This window comes from Procambarus clarkii, chromosome 81, assembly GCF_040958095.1.
Source record: "Procambarus clarkii isolate CNS0578487 chromosome 81, FALCON_Pclarkii_2.0, whole genome shotgun sequence".
NCBI lineage: Eukaryota > Metazoa > Arthropoda > Malacostraca > Decapoda > Cambaridae > Procambarus > Procambarus clarkii.
This window is the reverse complement of record NC_091230.1, coordinates 17,837,660-17,856,890: the sequence shown is the minus strand read 5'-3', so window position 1 is coordinate 17,856,890 and position 19,231 is coordinate 17,837,660. Positions and strand designations below refer to the sequence as shown.

General features: G+C 45.7%; 1 protein-coding gene across 22 annotated transcripts in view; it reads right to left on the bottom strand.

Moving 5' to 3' along the window:
- Positions 1 to 19,231, bottom strand: part of Evi5 (ecotropic viral integration site 5) — a 317,622-nt gene that overhangs the window by 21,117 nt on the left and 277,274 nt on the right. For 20 of the 22 annotated variants that reach the window (XM_069315230.1, XM_069315218.1, XM_069315219.1 and 17 more), the window contains one exon: positions 838 to 940. In XM_069315230.1, coding sequence (XP_069171331.1) covers positions 838 to 940 — 103 coding nt within the window. Of the gene's footprint in view, positions 1 to 837; positions 941 to 7,997; positions 8,772 to 19,231 lie in introns of those variants that run through there. The other 2 variants (XM_069315231.1, XM_069315232.1) reach the window with 2 other exon arrangements.

Below are 19,231 nucleotides of genomic sequence, written 5' to 3'. Positions count from 1 at the left end.
GGTGGGGGGGAGGTGTGCACTGCACAGGGTGTGGGGGGGGAGAGTGCACTGCACAGGGTGTGGGGGGGGAGAGTGCACTGCACAGGGTGTGGGGGGGGGAGAGTGCACTGCACAGGGTGTGGGGGGGGAGTGCACTGCACAGGGTGTGGGGGGGGGGGGGAGTGCACTGCACAGGGTGTGGGGGGGGGGAGTGCACTGCACAGGGTGTGGGGGGGGGAAGAGTGCACTGCACAGCGTGGGGGGAGGGAGAGTGCACTGCAGTGTGGAGCCGAGATGAGCAGAGTCAGGTCCCACAGGGGTAAAACCCCCAAAGTCCCACTCTTGAACTTCAGCTATCACAATGACTTGGTTTACCTTGTGTCAACAGCAATACTGTACTTGCATGACATGAGCGACAACTGCCTATAAGCATCAGCAGGGGAAAACCTACACCAATATTACCGTAAATAGTATACTTAGACAAGACTCTCAAGCAGCAAATGACTTAACGTTTGTCGTGTGTTCCCTCCAGACAAATATAAGCAAATATTACGCTGTAAAAAATGGAATATGGAAGGAGAGACAGAAGGGTTGCACAGTTGGCAGCCAGGGTTAAAACTATGGAGACTAGCATGATACCTGGTTGATACCTGGTTGATACCTGGTTGATGGGGTTCTGGGAGTTCTTCTACTCCCCAAGCCCGGTTCGAGGCCAGACTTGACTTGGGAGCATGGAACATTTTTTTGGTTTACTTTTGTCGAGTAATAGGAAGTTGTTGGAGGGTGAGAGGAAGCTGCTGGGATGCTGGAAGGATGAGAGGGACAGGGAGTAGGGAGACAGAGGAGGTCAAGACCCACCTGGGAAGTGTCCGAAGACTTGCGTGAGTGACCAGCGCCAGGGGCCGACCCCACAGACTGTGTGGAGAGTGAGTTGAGGGACTTGGAGTCTGTCTCAATCAACCTGTGGAAGAAGACATTGCTCAGTTCAATTATATATATACTTTACATTCGGAGTAATCCAATAACGTTCCAATATAAATGGGACTAAATAAAAATATTGGGAAAAATAATGTAAGTGAACATTCTATATATATATATATATATATATATATATATATATATATATATATATATATATATATATATATATATATATATATATATATATATATATATGCGAACAAGCCTGAATGGTCCCCAAGACAATATGCAACTGAAAACTCACACCCCAGAAGTGACTCGAACCCATACTCCCAGAAGCAACGCAACTGGTATGTACAAGACGCCTTAATCCACTTGACCATCACGACCGGACATAATGAGGTGATAGCCGAGGCTATTTGAACCACCCCACCGCCGGCACTCGGATAGTAATCTTGGGCATAGCATTTTACCAAATCACCTCATTCTTTGGGGCACACGTGAGGAACACAAATGCGAACAAGCCTGAATGGTCCCCAGGACAATATGCAACTGAAAACTCACACCCCAGAAGTGACTCGAACCCATACTCCCAGAAGCAACGCAACTGGTATGTACAAGACGCCTTAATCCACTTGACCATCACGACCGGACATAATGAGGTGATAGCCGAGGCTATTTGAACCACCCCACCGCCGGCACTCGGATAGTAATCTTGGGCATAGCATTTTACCAAATCACCTCATTCTTTGGGGCACACGTGAGGAACACAAATGCGAACAAGCCTGAATGGTCCCCAGGACAATATGCAACTGAAAACTCACCCCAGAAGTGACTCGAACCCATACTCCCAGAAGCAACGCAACTGGTATGTACAAGACGCCTTAATCCACTTGACCATCACGACCGGACATAATGAGGTGATAGCCGAGGCTATTTGAACCACCCCACCGCCGGCACTCGGATAGTAATCTTGGACATAGCATTTTACCAAATCACCTCATTCTTTGGGGCACACGTGAGGAACACAAATGCGAACAAGCCTGAATGGTCCCCAGGACAATATGCAACTGGGGTGTGAGTTTTCAGTTGCATATTGTCCTGGGGACCATTCAGGCTTGTTCGCATTTGTGTTCCTCACGTGTGCCCCAAAGAATGAGGTGATTTGGTAAAATGCTATGCCCAAGATTACTATCCGAGTGCCGGCGGTGGGGTGGTTCAAATAGCCTCGGCTATCACCTCATTATGTCCGGTCGTGATGGTCAAGTGGATTAAGGCGTCTTGTACATACCAGTTGCGTTGCTTCTGGGAGTATGGGTTCGAGTCACTTCTGGGGTGTGAGTTTTCAGTTATATATATATATATATATATATATATATATATATATATATATATATATATATATATAATCCTGGTTTGGGGGGAAAAAAGGCGGGAGATTTTCTGTAAGGAAGGAAATGAGTGACTATTTGGCTTTCGCCTGGGTGCGCGCGCATGCGGCCGCCGGTACTTAGCGGTCAGCTTGGGTCATGACCCTTTACGGGCTATTCATGCCCGTGCCACCTCTAAATGGTTTAAAATCTTCATCAATCTTTCATAACTCGCCCCTCCCCCCCCCCCACCCCCCGCCCCCTTTACGCCTACAGCCATCGCCTCAGCTTTGCATTTAATAACATCTAATAAAAATTAATACAAAAAAAGAGCCTTCACGAGTGAATCTTAAGCATTGAGTACATTTCTCACTAGCGTCATGACCCTGCCAAAGGTGATATAGGCGAGTAGATAGCATCGACTCCGCTGCTTCACCGACGCTCAAAGGGCAGAAAGCCCGAGTACAAGAAGTTACAATATGTTTACAACCGAGAACTATATATACGGACAGCACAAAACATCCACTAGACACTGTTATATTGTATATATTTGCCAGAATTAATCTGGGATATCGATATCTATGGGAGGTGGCTGCAGGTAATGAATCCCACAAATTCTCCAAATGTAAACTATTGTGAACAAGAACTATAAACATACTCTGCAACATTACATCCGAGTGCTCCGTTAGCTTTGAAATCCAGTTTTGTATTAAATGTGTCTGGTTGCTATTATATACTGTACGTTTATGATAAATATAGGAATGAGGAGGGGGGGGGACGTCTACAGTCTGCGTGTGCTCTCCCTCGCCTGGCTAGTTTGCCTGTAGTTTAATTTCTACAAATCCATACTGATTAAACGCACAGTTAATTGTGACTGTTCTTCCACATAACCGAAGGTTCTGCAGAGGGATTGGGGGGGGGGGATGATTCTATTGTGATTACGGGCAAATCGTCTGGCGTGGCGGGCGGCGTGGCGGGCGGCGTGGCGGGCGGCGTGGCGGGCGGCGTGGCGGGCGGCGTGGCGGGCGGCGTGGCGGGCGGCGTGGCGGGCGGATGTATTGCCAACATATTCGAGTCACTTTCGGAGACATGTTGACACTGCCTTATCAAGTTGTGTTGAATTTCCATCCGGCAAACACGCCAAAATGTCAACATTGTTACCACTAAAAGGTCAACTAAAAGTTTGACATATCAAGAGTTTAAAGAGGCAGAGACTATTTGGCAGCTTGGGTTGCTTCGGTAAACCATACACCCAAGTGTTCAGCGGTTGTCTCTTCTGGACGAGTAAACGTCATTACCAGGGACTCTTAAGCCCAGTGGGGGATCATGAACTCTGCCAAGATGTTTCGTTAAACGCCACACTGCAACAGTCCCCGTCGAAAGCCGTCAAGAAAACTGCAACTATCAAGACCTGCCAACACTGACATTTAGCATATCTGGAGATTCTGAGTTGGCAAGACAGCGGTCAACCCAAGGGGTGTGATGTCGGGCTCTCGGACAATACAAAATTGTCCTGCCAGCACCAAGATCAAATCTCTCGCCTAAGAAATACTCTAACCTCATGACGCTGCAATACGGATGACAGGGAGAAAATTCAGTTTTAATTAAATTCAAAATTAATTTTTCTCCCTATTTTCGTATAGCCAGTAAAATCTGCAAATGCTGTTGCTCAATCCTGTGTCTAAATCGTTTATATATATGGTCACCAACAGAGGTTCAATCCCTCTGTGAACGTGTGTAGTACCATTTCGCCAACTTGAGCAGGAGCAGCTCAGCTCCACACATTCACTTCACTGTGGCCGCCGCCTCTTCTGGTGCCATTAACCCCCGCCAACCTTAACTCACGTTTAAACTCTCAAGTTAATTCGCAATACTCTCTCTCCATCCTGGGGTCCACTCTGGCCGGACTTGGGTGGACTGTTCGCCTCCTTCAACCACTCCTTATAACCTTTTCCCCTCTTCTTCTCTTCTTCCACCCTAACCTCCCTCTTCCCATTCCCCACCTTAACCTCCGAGAGAGGCAAGGATGGGAGGGGACAGAGGAGAGCCTAGTGGGGTAATGCAGGGGAAGGTGGAGGTGAAGAAGGCTGGGAGAAGCCGGATGCCTCCCCCGAGTGGCTGGCTGGCCATATGCATATTTATGGGGCCGAAGAGGGGGGGGGGGGTCTGGCTTTCAAGCGTGACCTTGTTTCCTCCACACCCGGGTCACAGAGCCCAGTCGATTGCTTCCAAAGGTTTTTGCCGTATTAAAAAAATATCAAGATCACCGTTATCTGGCACATCTCCCATCCTTCCTTCCTTCCTTTCCATTCTTTTCTTCTCTCTCTCTCTCTCGCGATTTTGTTCCATCATCCCGCCTCCGTGTCGTATACGAGTCGGGTAATGCGAGCAATGAACAAGAGGAGGTAAGAGAGCTTAGCAGCGTGGCGAGTCGGTGGAGGCTCTCCAGCCACAGCTGTCGCCTACACACCTCAGTAATAGTGCTATTATGATGGGATTTGGGTTCCAAGACCACCTCTGGGACGGGAAATACGCGTTAGTGTCCGGCACACCAGTCCTGTGCCACCGCCACCATTACTTGCTCCACCACCTACAGAACAGGCAAATGGAGTTCAGTTTGCTTCAAGTCAGACAGGTCCAGACGTCTATTGGCCCATGAGGGACCCCCCCGCTGTTGTGGTCCTTACCAAAACTTTTACATTCACGCTACCTGCAAATGGAGATGAAGAGCTGCCATTCTTAGTTTAGGAGGCTACAAATACTGAAGAGCTTACGTTACACATTACGTCACACGTTCAAGAATACACCACAGCATTTTAAGGAAGGAGAATTCGAGATTATCATCTTCCCTGTAGCATTAGAGTTGGTCACCACAAGGAGAGACGAGGATGACTGATGCTGACAGTTAGCTAAGATCCGTCACTACCCAGATGCTGCAAACGTCATGCATAGTATGTAAAAGACTGGAGACGCCCAAAACGCCCCAACAAGCAGCACCTGGCCTTGTAGCACCCCACGTAAACACTTAGGTCCGTAAGCAACAACCTTCGAGGGAGTTCAAGACATCCTACCTCCATCAATGGAAGGTTGAGACACCTTGAGATATAAACACACGGCAAACGCCGTCTGTTGCAACATAATGTCACAATACGACACTCGAGCGCCAGAATCTATTCGGTCGTTGAAGTGAATGTGAATCAAAATTGCTCAAGACTCGAGACAAAAGTGGTCTAAAAAAAAAAAATACCTTTCGCTTACATCACCGCACTACTTCCCCAGTCAGCAATGCCATTCTCCAGTGGTAAGTATATTACTAGCTTTCTTTTCTAACATACTAGCTGATATTTCACGTTTATAGTCTACAATAAATCAGAATGTTCTTCAAATCAGGAGGATCGGTAATGGAGCAGAACGTAAAAAAATCCTTGGCTCCTTCAGAGCGGCCAAGTGCTTGAAGCAGTTCCCGCCCGCGCCAACTCGCCTTTCAACCTGCTCACACCACTCCAACTCGAGCCACAATGAAGTACGTATCCTCTCAAGAGTTCAAGAGTGTAGAGTTAACCTGGCTGTATTTCCGAGGAAGCTTAAATTTAAAGAGAGTGTAAAATATAGCCAAGGTCTGGCAAGACCTGTGCCCTCTGGTGCATAGCCTCAGCCAAACATACGCCAGGTTCCAGCTTCCAACTATGGCGAGTTTTTCGGTTACTAGGCTCACGGGTTCAAATGCATTTAAGAGGTTCGGACATTACAATGTTTGGAAAAACAATTGTGTTATTGCAAACCGTTATCACTGTGGGTTACAATGTTTAACAGATGGGATCAATTCTCCAAGTGCAGTTCAGTGTATGCTGGCAGGACACGTGCACGGTCAATGTCTTATCACCTGATTTTTCTTTGGCCTATCATATATATAACGCTATCACGAACTAGTGTCAATCAAGTCATTAACCGGTCCACTGAAGCAAAATGCTTCACGATTTATCAAAATATATTAAATTATTTCATTAAAATACAGCTTATTTAATATTTATTTAATGAATATCTAAGAAATTGTGTACTCTGGAAAAGCGACAATTACCAGAGTTTTAAATAGGCTTGCTGCTCAGAAATGATAATGTCAAGTCATTACTAACTCCAGCAAGGATCAATCTTTTCGACACCTATTATTAATTACTCTGTAGAAAATCCGCTCGGAAAAATTTGTTGATATTACCTACCCATCATATTGTCTTGATTTTATTCATATGTTTTACTAATAAGATAGCTTACAATTATAGCTGTGAGACTGATAAGTTTTTTTTTTTATAGCGGTAACACCTTTTCATTCCAGCCATAACCTGATTTTTTTTTATATATAAATTACCGACAAATTAATTTTAATTTCTAAGCAAAATCCAAATTATATAGTTTATAATAAAGTCTACGTGCTATGCTGCTATTGTGACTTATAATTAATGTATTTTAATTTTATGTAAACTTATCTGATTATAAATGTGCAATCATTTACGAATAAAGACTTTGATTTGAGCGGATTTATCTGATATTGTACCATAGCCTCTATATAAATTGCCACTTCCAATGGATAACCAAATTTCTTCTAAATGGCAAAATTTATGGTTTCTTTCAATGTTTGTTGTCCTTGCTTAACTCCTAACAGTGAAAAAGAGCTATTGATTTCCATATAATATTTTACAGCCTTGCCAAGAATACTTGATCCCGCCAAAATTAAGTCCTTCATTAAGAATACACAAATCTAGAGGTCTTAGCTATATATGTTATTTCCAACAGTAAACTATTGCCATCTGAATCTCATATTTCGATAGATATAGCGTTAGCATCACCAAATAACTATTTTCGGAGGCCGGGAGCCTGTCGACAACAGTTTCAGATGATGCGATGGAAGCGAGGCTTCGTTTTCGGAAATATGTATACCAAGAAGTCTACCTTACTTCTCATTGTGAATACCGTGACGTGTTACCGCCGTCTTGAGGTTTACCCAGACGTTCCCGAGGTTTGCAAACCTTGAACATTGACCAGACTACTAATCGCCACCATGCAGATATATTAAAAAATAGCAAAATTAATTTACCTGGGCTTCTGAACTCGCTTAACTATATAAAACTCAAAATTATTTTAAATTAAAATCTTAATGTAGTATAAAATAACATTAAAAACTAACTTACCTTGTGTATGAAAAAAATAGGCAAGCATACTACAGGAATTGTGTTAGTATGTCTAGAAAGGTTAGCCAATATTGTATAAAAGGGTTTAGTGATTGAATAAAGGTGTTGAAACACTTATTACTGCACAAAGTTAAGGCGAGGTAGTACAGGACGAAGCTGGTATACGAAACCTTTTAATTTTCAAACACGAGGTTTGTGTATTGCTAAACTCTGCCATTTTTTTTATTAAATTATAATCACTACCCTTGAAGTTTACCGTAGATATATTGCTTTATACCTTATTAGGAGAGGTTAGTGCATGATTTAAAGGAAGCATTATAGTCAGTGATATTAGTGATAACCAGCTACGGAGTTCCCACACACGACATTGCCACACTTTTTTCTACCCAATTACTAAAATTAATACAGCCTAGTTCAACTAGGCCCGCCAGCAGGCCGGCTCTACCGTGTTCGCCTGCGGGCCGGATGGACTACACCTGGAGCATTAGAGGCGGAGCATGTCGAGTGTGGGATCCCCGAGGGTAACCTGGAGTGTGATCCGCACCAGTTCTTGCCCCAGACGAGCACCTCAGCTATGAGGCTCCTGCGCCTCTCCCCGCCTCCTCTGGGCCGCTCTTCGCCGCTCTTGCGCCGCCTCTCCTCCCTCGGAGCGGCAAGGTGGGTGGCGCGGGCGGCGTCCTGGGTGAGGAAAGTATGGGCGGCGGACACCACGACCTGGGAGTGCGAACGTTGCGTCCTGGGACGCGACGCGTAGCCTCCAAACATCCCGAACGCGTCGTCATCGTCACTGTTATTGTCGTTGTTATCCATCGTCTGGTGGCAGGGTGGTGAGGCTGCCTCCTGCTCAGAGCCGCCCTCACCACAACCATGAATGGCGAGTCATTATATGGCGGCGTAATGATGAGGCATCAGTGTGGGGTGGCGTACTGCAGGGGCCGCATGATGCCGCCGAAGCTAAGCGTACAATGTCGTGTTGTGGTGCACTCTCAGGGCAGCGATAGAAGCGGTGGCGTATATAAACCGGCTGCGACCGTAGTGCGGCCGTGGACACAGTGTGGGAAGGCGTAGAGCGTAAGGTTGTGGTGTTGATGGTCCAAGCAGAGTGGTCACTTGCGGCGGTGTGGTGGAAGAGCATCCCTGGCTGTTCCTTGAGGCTTGCTTCACCAGCCAGCCAATGGCAGCCGCCCCACGCGCCCTCCACCACCACACAGTCTTACGCGAGTCTCAAGTGCACTACACATAATACTTCCAATATCAACAAAACTTTGTATTTGTTTCACTTCCTTCGACACTTTCACACGTCCACCACCTGAAACTACTTAAATAAAGGAAACACAGCCATCAGCCTTCGCCATGGTAAACGATAATGAGAACCCACTTGTAAAAAGAACATTAAATGAAGCGGTTTCAACGAGTCGGCCAATTTATGAGATCAACACTTTGAGAGTTAAACTCGCATCATCTTGATTATTTTGTTGTGTCGGTACTCGTGGCAAACCATTGCACCATAGTCAAGAGTGAGAGGTCAACAAGATGAACAGCCAGGGGCATGACCTTGTGACCCCGCTATTCTCTGTTCCCACTACAACGGGTGTCGCAAGCCAATTACGGCGGGATGACCTTACTAGCTACGAGGACCCAACCATTAACACTCCAACGAGAAGGATACTACACAAGTCTCCGACCACTTCCCCCTCCACACTACGACACCCAACAGAGAACACCCAACACAAACTACAATCTGGAAGTCGCAGCAGAGGAAACTGCTAGGTGTAGCCCCACATGAAAGTCTCCAAATCTTTACAGTTCCTGGTGCATGTGGCTGACTGGAGAGAACAAGCTCTTGCATCTCAATATCACCAGATGAGAAGTTGAGACAATAAGGGTACAGCATGTGTGCAGAATGCAACAGGTAGGCTTATTCACGCTACAAAATTGGTCCAGTAAATGGCCACACATTCATTCACAGCAAAGAATGGCAGTACACAAGCAGAAATGCCTCCTTGTCTATCTGTCAGCCCGTTGACCACGCTGTCCTATATCCGTTATCACATAACAGTAATACATACAAGAGCTTTTGCATCACTAGTGCAGCTACCAGAAGCGGGCAGGGATAAATGAAAACAGTACAGGACTGGGTACTGGATTGCTTGAAGGACAGAAAGCAAAATCAGGCAGAGGTGGTTTCGAGCTGAAGGAAAGTAACAAATGTGGTCCCACGAGGCTCGGTCTTGGAACTACATTGAAACTCTGAACTCTGTCTTGGAACTCGGTCTTGTTCTTCATTTATGTGAAAGATCTGCCCGAGGGAGTGAGCTCGTACATGTCACTGTTCGCATAGAGAGATTATGACTTATGACTAGGCTAGTCTTAACGGAATTTGAAATAGCCTGTGTTAATTTGCATACTAGAATGTCAGTGATTAATTAAAAGGCATTACTAAGCTGACATGCCATATGCCAAGTTAGCATAGTAGATGACAGCAAGTCACCTTTTCATTTTGCTTTTTAAAAACCCAATCTTTATAGTCCTAAATCGAGACACCACAATATACGGTATTGTGGTTATGTTTGTAGTATAATTATTTCTTATGCATATAGGTGACGGATTGTTGTTAATAGACTCAAGCATTCAACTCTCAAGCCTGGTTGGTGTACCTAGTGGCCTTAGGCACGTTATCAGCTATTCAAGCCGAACATGAGGACACGCGAGGCTTGTAAGACAAGAATTATGCCCGGTATGAATGGAAGGGGGAGGGGGGAAGGCAGGAGACGCCACTGTGTGCAGTCACGTTCCAAAGCTTCGACGACTTGATATAACGCCTAATTCAACACTATGCCACCAACACACACACACACACACACACACACACACACACACACACACACACACACACACACACACACACACACACACACACACACACACACACACACACACACACACAGTCTTCTCTCATCTTTGTGTTACTCAACGGCGTTGTCAACACTTGTGTCAACAGGAAACATTATTAGACTAGGGGGAATTCCAGGCATTATACTCACCTTCCCCCTCTCTTCCCTCCTCCTTTGCCCTCTTCCCCTCCTCCCTCCCTCCCTTACCCTTCCCCCCCCCCTCCCTTACTCTCTTCCTCCTCCCCTTTCCTCCCCTCTCTCCATCTACGTGTCGTGTTATGCAAATAAAACCAGATTAATAACACATTGTAATGCTGATCTAGGTATTACCAGCTGGCAAAAAATAGATGACAGCAACAGGGAAGAGGGCTCACGGCCAACTGTAACACACCCTTATAACACACCGTTATCACGTAACGTAACACCTAGCACCAATTTAGCACGTTTCACAATTCAACAGAGAGGCACAGGCAGTGTTCGCCACTTCCCCAGGTGGTGGCGGTGTTATAGATTCAGCTACTCGGAACAAGTTGCAAGTAGCACGGGCTATGGTGAGCCCGTCGTGAATATAAACACCTGCACAGGAGCAGGTGTTTATATTCTTCCATAAGAGACTTCAGTCAGCTGCGGCCAGCATGCGTCCCCTGTACCCTTGCCCCCTGTACCCTTGCCCCCTGTAAGGGTAGACTGCTCTACCCCTTATCTACTTCCCTCGTGCCCTGCCACCGTAGACGGGTGTATACTGTCATTACCGTGGGCGTGGTGTGGGCGTGTATGCAACCCGTCCTCCTAAATAGCACGTCGCATTTTGACGTATACTGCACCTGAGGCTAAACAAAAAAACTGTTGAACTAGAAAATGAGAGCGGCTGGCGAAAATGATATAATGTCCCGTTTTCTGTTGGTGGGGCCTGTAGTAGGTTAGGATATGGTACTTTAGTACGACGGTTACTTGACGTAGGGAACGCTGGCGAGAACGGGCTGGTGTTTGAGTGTACTACAGTACTTAACAAATAGCATATTGTACTTTATTTAATTTTACCAAGTTGTGTTGCCTTACCGCCCAAGACTCTTGGTCTACCCTTGCACGCACGTACGCACACATACACACGCGCACACACACACACATCTTGTTTCTGATATATGTAAATGATCTCCCGGAGGGTATCGATTCATTTCTCTCAATGTTTGCGGACGATGCTAAAATTATGAGAAGGATTAAAACAGAAGAGGACTGTTTGAGGCTTCAAGAAGACCTAGACAAGCTGAAGGAATGGTCGAACAAATGGTTGTTAGAGTTTAACCCAACCAAATGTAATGTAATGAAGATAGGTGTAGGGAGCAGGAGGCCAGATACAAGGTATCATCTGGGAGAGGAAATTCTTCAGGAGTCAGAGAAGGAAAAAGACTTGGGGGTTGATATCACGCCAGACCTGTCTCCTGCAGCACATATCAAGCGGATAACATCAGCGGCATATGCCAGGCTGGCCAACATACGAACGGCATTCAGAAACTTGTGTAAAGAATCATTCAGAACTTTGTATACCACATATGTCAGGCCAATCCTGGAGTATGCAGCCCCAGCATGGAGTCCATATCTAGTCAAGGATAAGACTAAACTGGAAAAGGTTCAAAGGTTTGCCACCAGACTAGTACCCGAGCTGAGAGGTATGAGCTACGAGGAGAGACTACGGGAATTAAACCTCACTTCGCTGGAAGACAGAAGAGTTAGGGGGGACATGATCACCACATTCAAGATTCTGAAGGGGATTGATAGGGTAGATAAAGACAGTCTATAACACAAGGGGAACACGCACAAGGGGACACAGGTGGAAACTGAGTGCCCAAATGAGCCACAGAGATATTAGAAAGAACTTTTTTAGTGTCAGAGTGGTTGACAAATGGAATGCATTAGGGGGTGATGTGGTGGAGGCTCACTCCATACACAGTTTCAAGTGTAGATATGACAGAGCCCGATAGGCTCAGGAATCTGTACACCTGTTGATTGACGGTTGAGAGGCGGGACCAAAGAGCCAAAGCTCAACCCCCGCAAACACAACTAGGTGAGTACAACTAGGTGAGTACACACACACGCCTCTCTTCCAAACAACCTAAACACTCCGGTCACTTGAGTGTTTGCCACATATGGAACCAAGCACCTCTCCACCTTCAGCAGCCTAAGCCTCAATAACCGACAACATACGTCCTCAACGCAGTAAAAATCTACTCTGATGCCTCGGTAGATGAACAATCTACTCGTACAGTAGGTCGTCTACCTCACCTCCCCCCCCCCTAGACTACGATTCACAATGTCTCCACACCCAATAGTCCCTATTCTGCTGTCCTACGAACATGACCAAATAATCTAATGATTGTCAATAATTCATCACTCAAACCTTAAACAAAAATTATCAAACAATATAAACCATTGATGTTTATAAACCGTTTATAAACCGCTATGTTTATATGTTTATAAACCGTTTATAAACCGCTATGTTTATAAACCGCGGGATGTTCGATCATTGTCGAACATCCCGCGGCCCGGTCCGGTCGACCAGGCCTCCTGGTTGTTGATCAGTCCAGCAACCAGGAGGCCTGGTCGACGACCGGGCCGCGGGGACGCTAAGCCCCGGAAGCACCTCAAGGTAAGGTAACATTGTAGACGACCAGACACACAGTTGCTCATCCAACACTTTATCAACACCAGTAACTTGCAGAACCTCAGAACCCCATGTATAAAGCCAGGTAATCACTGGCAGATATTACGGGCTCACCATAGCCCGTGCTACTTGTTCCGAGTAGCTGAATCTATAACAAACTGGCAGATGCGAATGTTATTAAATCAAAAAGACTAAAACCAGTGCATTAAAACAGAGGTGGAAAAGAAACGAGAGAAAAGGGAGAACCCCCCACCTCACCTTTTTAAAACTTTGACCCAAATATCACAGTAAAAAGATTATGGCGAGTAACCCAACGCAATTACGGGCTCGCCATAGCCCGTGCTACATGGGCATTTGTATTCCCAGTAGGTGAATCTAAAAAGAAAAACAATGGCAGATGCGGCCAAAGTTCCGTTTCTCGATTATTCAACTAATATAATTCCCTAAAAATAAAAATGACCAATTAAACTGTTGTTGCACTTTTGAGTATAGAAGGAAACTAACAGCCATTGACGTCAACACTTGATTGCAAGCCCACCGGTTGGGTCACCCCAAACCACTTACAATCCACTCACCTGTGACGTCAACACTTCCCCGCTACCCTATTGGTCAGGTCTTAGGACAGCGAGAACCAATCACACAACGTTAATAACAATGTCAACACTGCCCCACGCGCTGGACGGGCCAAGGGTCTCATGTTGTGAGAGCCAATGAAAATGCACAAACGGCAGTGATAATATAAATTCTACACTGAAATAAACCAATTGCCAGAGACTTGTGTAAGAGGGCAACCCGTTCTCGACTCGAGTCCATTCCATCCAGCGGTCGACCCCCCCCCCCCCACACACACACATTCATAAATCTTAACATGCTGTTCACTCAAAACAGGAATTTTCTTGAATATAAATTAATATTATATTGGCATATTGTGCATATTTCGGCATAGGTTAGGTTAGGTGTTTAGGTTCTGTTGGCGATTATTTGTATTTGTAGTACGTGGGTGAAGCATTTACAGCGTTGTGGTTCGAACAAAGTTCGTCAGTGAAGCACTTGTTCCGGAAGTGTTCGAACGAAATCAGTTGTGAGTCGTGTGTAAACCGCTTTTCATTCATAAACAGGGGGTTTGGCGGGTGCATGGAATCACTTTTGGGTCTTTGTTTGGAGGACGGGCTGACTCACGACTCACAACTGATGACGTTCGAACACTTCCGGAACAAGTGCTTCACTGACGAATTTTGTTCGAACCACAACGCTGTAAATGCTTCACCCACGTACTACAAATACAAATAATCGCCAACAGAACCTAAACACCTAACCTAACCTATGCCTAGACATGTACAATATGCCAATATAATAATAATTTATATTTGAGAAAATTCCTATTTTGAATGAACAGCATGTTAAGATTTATGAATGTGTCTGTGGGGTCGACCGCTGGATGGAATGGACTTGAGTCGAGGACGGGTTGAACAAGCTGACTAGGAGCCAAATTCACGAAATCGCTTACGAACGTGTATATCTTTCCTCAATCTTTGACGGCTTTGGTTACATTTATTGAACTGTTTACAAGCATGAAAACTTCCCATTCAACTGTTGTTACTGTTATAAACAGCCCAAGAGGGAACTGATCAAGAACACAGCCCCGCTCCTGTGCCAGGCAAGTCTACTACGGGCTCACCATAGCCCGTGCTACTTGCAACTTGCTCCCAGTAGCTGAATCTAAGACAACAACATAAGAAGAAGAAAGAAGGGCTGAGAGAGAGGCGGGAATGTGATGAACAGGACGAGGGTAATAACAGATAGTAGCAACACAATGGACAATACACACAGAAATCACAATAGCGCGATATATGAAATGAACAAATCCACAAGGGCCGTGATGAGGGTTCGAACCTACTCATAGAATGTTCCCAGACGCGTCTTAGTCTCAACTGTACCACCACATGGACCATGTCGTGGTACAGTTGACTAAGGTGCATCTGGGAACATCCCGTGTGCAGGTTCGAACCCTCATCAAGGCCATTGTGGATGTGCTCACATACACAATGCGCATGTTTGCAAACGTTGGAAAACATGAATCAGAGTGGAGGCTTTGCAGGGTGACGAGATGGGTCAGGTCGGTGGGGAAGCAACAGGGATATTTCAATACGATGGGGGAACAAATATGGTGTTTAATATGAACAAATCCACAAGGGCCGTGACGAGGATTCGAACTCGCGTCCAAGAGCATCCCAGACGCTGCCTTAATCGACTGAGCTACGACGTAGTATAAGAATTGTAACCAGAAATTCTACTGAATTTACTTGGATACATCACGCTATTGTGATTTCTGTGTGTTTATTATTATTATTGTCTACCACAGACGTGGCCACACATTTACAATGCTAACCAGCATGTACACATTTCCTTGTGTCGTCCATGGAGAGGGTTCAAGTGGAGGAGTGGTAAGAGGAGAAGACCTTGGAGCACAACACCTGCCCAACACCAGCGCCACAACAACAACTGCACTATACACACACACACACAGCTGGAAAACATGCATGTAGCCTTCACTAACGGCATACACGAGTCTTGAGGGGCATTAATAATGGCGATAAGGATAAGACATATAGCGTAAGAGACAGGTCAGAGGACCGCCACGTGGACACACTCCAGACCTAGACAAGTCACAGATGCTAGAGATTTGTACTGCAAGAGAAGCACGCTGGACTTGTGATCCTGTGGTCCTGGGTTCGATCCCAGGCGCCGGCGAGAAACAATGGGCAGAGTTTTTCTCATACACGAGTCTTGGGGGGCATTAATAATGGCGATAAGGATAAGACATATAGCGTAAGACATATACACGAGTCTTGGGGGGCATTAATAATGGCGATAAGGATAAGACATATAGCGTAAGAGACAGGTCAGAGGACCGCCACGTGGACACACTCCAGACCTAGACAAGTCACAGATGCTAGAGATTTGTACTGCAAGAGAAGTGAGCAAATTAAAAATGACTTAACCTCAAGATAACCATCTATCTTTTCTTATCTTGAGATGATTTCGGGGCTTTTAGTGTCCCCGCGGCCCGGTCCTCGACCAGGCCTCCACCCCCTAGGAAGCAGCCCGTGACAGCTGATTAACACCCAGGTACCTATTTTACTGCTAGGTAACAGGAGCATAGGGTGAAAAAACTCTGCCCATTGTTTCTCGCCGGCGCCTGGGATCGAACCCGGGACCACAGGATCACAAGTCCAGCGTGCTGTCCGCTCGGCCTCCTTATTGATGCCAATAGATGCCAATACAATAGCTTCAAAAATGCATGATATGAAACGACATTTTCTGGAGTCACTATTTTAAATAATAAGAGGTAAGGCGGGGCCCAGGAATTAGTACTCGACTCTGCAAGCACATGTACGAGTTGACCCGCCTGTAAAGCATGTTCGTAAGGTGCTTGCAACACTGTACCATGGATATAGAGACCAATCAAACCACCACCCGCCAAACACACACCGAAACTAAGACGTTGGTACAACGTTCGAACAAGTTTTAACACTTAACCAGTTATAACAACCAATATAACACGCTGTAACAACGTTCTAATGCGTCATAAACACGTTAAGCCAAGATGTAACAACTTTATTACAAGTTGTAACAAGCGGAAAATAGAGACAGTTACGGTTTGTGTCTCCAGGGAGGAACCAGTGTGTGTGCACGCCTAGTAGCAATACTCACGTACCTGGTAGTTAACATGCACGACCATACAGCTTCCTGTCCTTGTTGCAACTTGTCCTCTTACAAATAACATTCGCAATTCGATCGTATACGTTACACAAGCCCAAAAATTGTCGTGCTAGAAAACGGAAGCGGCTGGCAAAATTCCCGTACTGTCCCGTTTTCTCTTTTGGGTCCTCTGGCAAGTTAAGAGAGACTATTTTAAACTGACCCGTTATCTTGACGTTGGGAATCCTTAGGAGGACGGGCTGGGTAGTTATCATGCCTGACCAGTCTGCAGCTCTTGTTAGGCGCGTCTTGGCCCTCTCCTTCCATATTCTTATCACGCGCACACACTCCATTCACACATTCACTACATCATATGCATTTCTATTCAAGTGTAAATACCCATGAATTATTTTATAAGTGTCTAGCTTTACCCCCTTTATTCTTGGTATTATAGGAATATATGCATGTTAATATAACGATGCTATTAGTCATTATTTTAGCACACTATACATCAAATGAACAAATCCACAAGGGCCGTGACGAGGATTCGAACCTGCGTCCGGGAGCATCCCAGACACTGCCTTAATCGACTGAGCTACGACAGGGTATAAGGGTTGAAACCGAAGTTCTACTGAACTTATTGGATCCCGTAGCCTCTCCGAGGATCCAGTAAGTTCAGTAGAACTTCGGTTTCAACCCTTTTAACCCTGTCGTAGCTCAGTCGATTAAGGCAGTGTCTGGGATGCTCCCGGACGCAGGTTCGAATCTTCGTCACGGCCCTTGTGGATTTGTTCATTTGATGCATCACGTTAGTGTGATCTCTGTGTGTCAGTATACATCAGTTTAGTCATAGCTTCACGACATTCAATTCTGTCGGACGCAGGTTCGAATCCTCGTCACGGCCCTTGTGGATTTCTTTCATTCAATTATTTTATTCATCCCTATTCCACTCCTGGAAACTGGTCCCTTGATCCTCAACACTGCCGATTGTTTGATTAAAGATTAAGCCATCCCAAAGGTGGCACGGGCATGAATAGCCCGAAAAAATCTTCTCTGAGATTATACATGCAGTTGTTTTGTGCCCTTCAGCGGGCGATTATAACGCTCCATTCTGTCCATACCAAGTTGCATATGTTGCAATAATCTCTCGTAATGGTTTAGTCATGGGGATTATAATTAATATTTCCTGCGTTTAATCCTTTGCGACAGCGTATTAAAATATACAATTCAGTTTGTGACACACACACACACACACACACACACACACACACACACACACACACACACACACACACACACACACACACACACACACACACACACACACACACACTTCCGAGCATTAGGAAGTGATGTGGTGGAGGCTGACTCCATACACAGTTTCAAATGTAGATATGATAGAGCCCAATAGGCTCAGGAATCTGTACACCAGTTGATTGACGGTTGAGAGGCGGGACCAAAGAGCCAGAGCTCAACCCCCGCAAGCACAATTAGGTGAGTACAATTAGGTGAGTACACACACGGGGCCTGGTAGCCTGGTGGATAGCGTGCAGGACTCTTAATTCTGTGGCGCGGGTTCTATTCCCGCACGAGGCAGAAACAAATGGGCAAAGTTTCTTCCACCCTGAATGCCCCTGTTACCTAACAGGAAATAGGTACCTGGGAGTTAGTCAGCTGTCACGGGCTGCTTCCTGGTGTGTGTGTGTGTGTGGTGTGGGGAAAAAAGTAGTTAGTAAACAGTTGATTGACAGTTGAGAGGTGGGCCGAAAGAGCAAAGCTCAACCCCCGCAAACACAATTAGGTGAATACACCCCCCCACAGCTACAGGACACGCTATAGTGGGATCCGATCCCCCTCGGCGCCAGCGATAGACAATGCACGTAGCTGCCCACAATTGTGTTTGGTTTCATTTAGCTTGTGAAGGTGAGAACATCTCACCGACGCCATTGTTGGTTTATTTTTGTTTTCCACACCAGTTTACATAACAAAAACACTCCAAACATTATTGAAGAGAGTTAGACTAAATACAAACACTCCTCCACCACCTCCGTCTGTGCTCACTTTTGTTCTTCATCTTAATGTTTGGAGGGAAGGGTAGGCAGTTAAGCAGCCCGCAGTGACCTTATACTCATTTGTGACTGCACTGGTCGAACTTTAGCTCTTGATCTCGCCTTTACAGCCGCTGATCGTCTCGAGTCTAAACATTAAGGTAATGACTACGGACCTAAATTGTTCTGGTTATATTTATGTTACACATTATGAAGCGAGGGGGGGCTTCTGCCCCCTCCTATTAGTTCATTCCTTCTTCCTATTATTCTAACGCTAATTTGCCATATTCCTCACATTCCTATGGCTCTTCTGTCTCTTCCTCCTTCCCTACCTTCATTCAATCCTTAATATCAAGTTGCATTGGTATACATTATCAACACTTCCTCCTGTATCATCCTAGTACTTCGACACACAATCGACTTGAGAATGGTTCAGGACGGACCGAAACGTCGTCGTCCCTTCACCTCCTAGTGT